This window comes from Dysidea avara, chromosome 14, assembly GCF_963678975.1.
Source record: "Dysidea avara chromosome 14, odDysAvar1.4, whole genome shotgun sequence".
Classification (NCBI taxonomy): domain Eukaryota; kingdom Metazoa; phylum Porifera; class Demospongiae; order Dictyoceratida; family Dysideidae; genus Dysidea; species Dysidea avara.
The window spans coordinates 6,444,841-6,447,629 of NC_089285.1; the positions used below are offsets into that span (position 1 = coordinate 6,444,841).

The following is a 2,789-nucleotide window of genomic DNA, read 5'->3' on the forward strand; positions in this document are numbered from 1 at the left end:
AGAAGTCAGTGATATTGGTCGGTAGCTTGCGGTACTAGTACGGTTTTCTTTCTTGAAAACCGGACATGCATTGGCCATGAACCAATTGGATGGTAGTATACCTGTGAACAAGGTATTACGGAACAATTAGCTGCAGGTATACAACTAGCGTCTTTATCAAATCGAGCGTGCATTACAAAAAAGTATCCGACCTTTGTTAGCCTGAAGAACCTTCATGTTACGGTATAGTGATGATGGGAGTCATCGTTATTTCATTGGTCCATTTTCACGTGACACCATAAACGTGATGACCACATCCGCGATATAGTTACGTCATCTAAAATTAGCTAATGATCAGGTAGTTAACGCCCATCAGTTGTTTGACGGAGCTTGCTATAAAAGCTATGTGCAAATCGTAATTGTCGCATAAAGTTATTTTGATGGATGTACTGTTGTTGTTCTATATAGTGTTGGGAATCTCTACCGGTCTGGTGGCATCAACCTACACCTGGGCTACTCTACCGTCGCGCCTGGCTCGCGTGTACACTGAAAACGAGGCGACTGAACAACCTATGACTTCACAACCGACTGTAACGCTGCGAAGGGGTCAGTCGACTCAAGATTTGTCTATTAGTCAAGTTACTACAGACATTCTAAGGCGTCTCTTTCGTGTAAGTTACTGTACAGTTTAAGTTGGCGCCTCATTTGGGTTAGAAAATTTGTCAGATTGTTGATCTAGAGGTATAGAAACTGCCTGTTTGGTATAGAAGTATTATACATTACGGAGGTGTTGAATTTACTGAAGTTTCCACCAGTGTTCGAATCCCGTTACACCGTGCGTGACTGCGTAAAACACTGCGTAGAGGTCTTTTTATCACGCTAACCACGGTTAGCACTACATGATGAGAGGTGGTTATGCCAAGCTAGTTAGTGTGATAGAATAACATCTACGAACTGCTCTACGCAGTCACGCACGGCGTTACGGGATTCGAACACTGATGAAAACCTCAGTATAGAGCCCAGCCGTCGGAGGTTTCAGTGTCTTCAGCTATGGCTAGCTCTGCATGCATGTATGCAGTATAGCTGAGCTACTGAACTGAATAGTGCGCATTTGTATAGACTCTAGTGCTGCTGCATAGCTGATTTTTAACACGTTTATAGCTAACCCAGGCATGTTGTATGTTACAGGTTGATCCCAACGAAGCTTGGTTAAAAGATGACATAGACGACACCCCATACTTTCCAGACGACAGTGGTAAATTCAATTTACATGAAGTAAATAACATAGGTTACGCTACTCTACTTGTTGAGGGACCTCTGGCAGCTCCATCTACAAACAATACCAGTGTATCTCGTGCCGTAACCCCTACCGGGAACCTTTCGCTTCTCCATGCACAAGGTCCTAGCTCCAGCCTGCAGCAGTCCCCACCTACCTGGCGGTCAGTTACTCGTCAAAAGAAGGCGGCCAGCTGTACTTTGAAAGTAACCAGAGCTGCCATGACTATGATAGGGCATACTGCTAATTTTAAATTATCTAGTGTAGCGTTTATTGAATTGGTCGATGGTACAGCAAATTTGGGTTACATTTCCACAGTGATTAAAAACAAATGGGGTGAAGACTGCGTTATTGTGACAAACGAGGGCCTTCGGCTGGAGGACTCTTCAGCAACTCAAGGTATAGTTATCCCCTGATAGCTACATTTAGCTAAATGTATAGCGATGTGACATTCATGTAGCTTTCTTTGTTCTACATAGGGTTAAACTTCTGGAAGTCTCCGAGAAGGAAGTTGTACGCTGTTTCTATTAATGATGTACGTGCCGCAATGGGAGAGCCGAGTGATAACAGCCGAAAGAGATCTTGCCCTTCCGAATGGAATGAGAATGCTGCGGATGCGGGTAATCCACTGAAAAGACAATTAGAAGATACTGAATCAAAACTAGATTATGTAATGTCCGATTTACTGCAAATTAAGGAAACCTTCGAGCAAACCGTTCAATTAACTAAAGATACGCCGATTCCTGTTGGCTTGAAGAAAAGCATAAAGGACAATTTTAAATGTCGCTTATGCCTTACGTCGCCACTCAACCCACCTATAGTCATCACTAAATGCTGTCGTGTGATACTTGGCTGTGAGCCCTGCATCAATGGGTGGTTTGTTGGAGATGATGCTCTTACAAAATGTTGTCCCTCGTGCAGAGTGGAACGTGGCTACAGCGAGGTGATGGTGTTGAGGGGACTAGATGATTTTTTGACTACGATCAAGTGTCTTCAAGAAGTTAATGTTAGTCAGGAATGACTATTTAATAACTTGTGGCCATGTGAACCGTATTAATTACAGTGTGATTCAGCGATTTTATTACATTTTGTCAGTATACATATGCTGTCAGCTATTTAGCTATATAGCTACATGCTTTTGTTGTACATGCTATTGTTACTTTTGTATACTAGGCTATGCATTGTTGTATCCTTTTAGTTCAGTATATATGCTACCATTGTTGTAGTTACTCCAGTGTTGTATACTTTATCAGTTGTTGACAATTAAAAGTATAAAATACATTTATTTGTATATATATATATATATATAGCTAGCTTGTGAGTAATGCATGTAATTAACATCCACACACCTGTGAAACACTGCCAAAATTTGGACTTGCCTTATTTTGTAGGTTGGAGTTTACTATAGCTGTAGTGTGAGATGGGGTCCTACAGTTTAATTCTAAAAATTTAGCCACATAGTCAATTCTGGTGTCAAGCTGACAGCTATATAGCTAGCCTATAGCCATACCTGTTCTTCAGTCAACCATGTTTC

At 41.6% G+C, this 2,789-nt stretch overlaps 1 protein-coding gene across 2 annotated transcripts; it reads left to right on the plus strand.

The window, feature by feature from the left end:
* Positions 1-308: 308 nt before the first annotated feature.
* Positions 309-2,510, plus strand: LOC136244446 (uncharacterized). 2 transcript variants are annotated; one of them, XM_066036029.1, is made up of 4 exons: positions 309-337; positions 448-650; positions 1,168-1,654; positions 1,735-2,510. In XM_066036029.1, the coding sequence occupies exons 2-4, from the start codon at positions 552-554 to the stop codon at positions 2,274-2,276; spliced, it is 1,128 nt and encodes a 375-aa protein (XP_065892101.1). In that variant the 5' UTR covers positions 309-337; positions 448-551; the 3' UTR covers positions 2,277-2,510. The 2 variants fall into 2 exon arrangements, with proteins under 2 accessions (XP_065892101.1, XP_065892100.1); XM_066036028.1 differs by lacking the exon at positions 309-337 and having other exon boundaries at positions 427-650.
* The last annotated feature ends 279 nt before the right edge of the window (positions 2,511-2,789 follow it).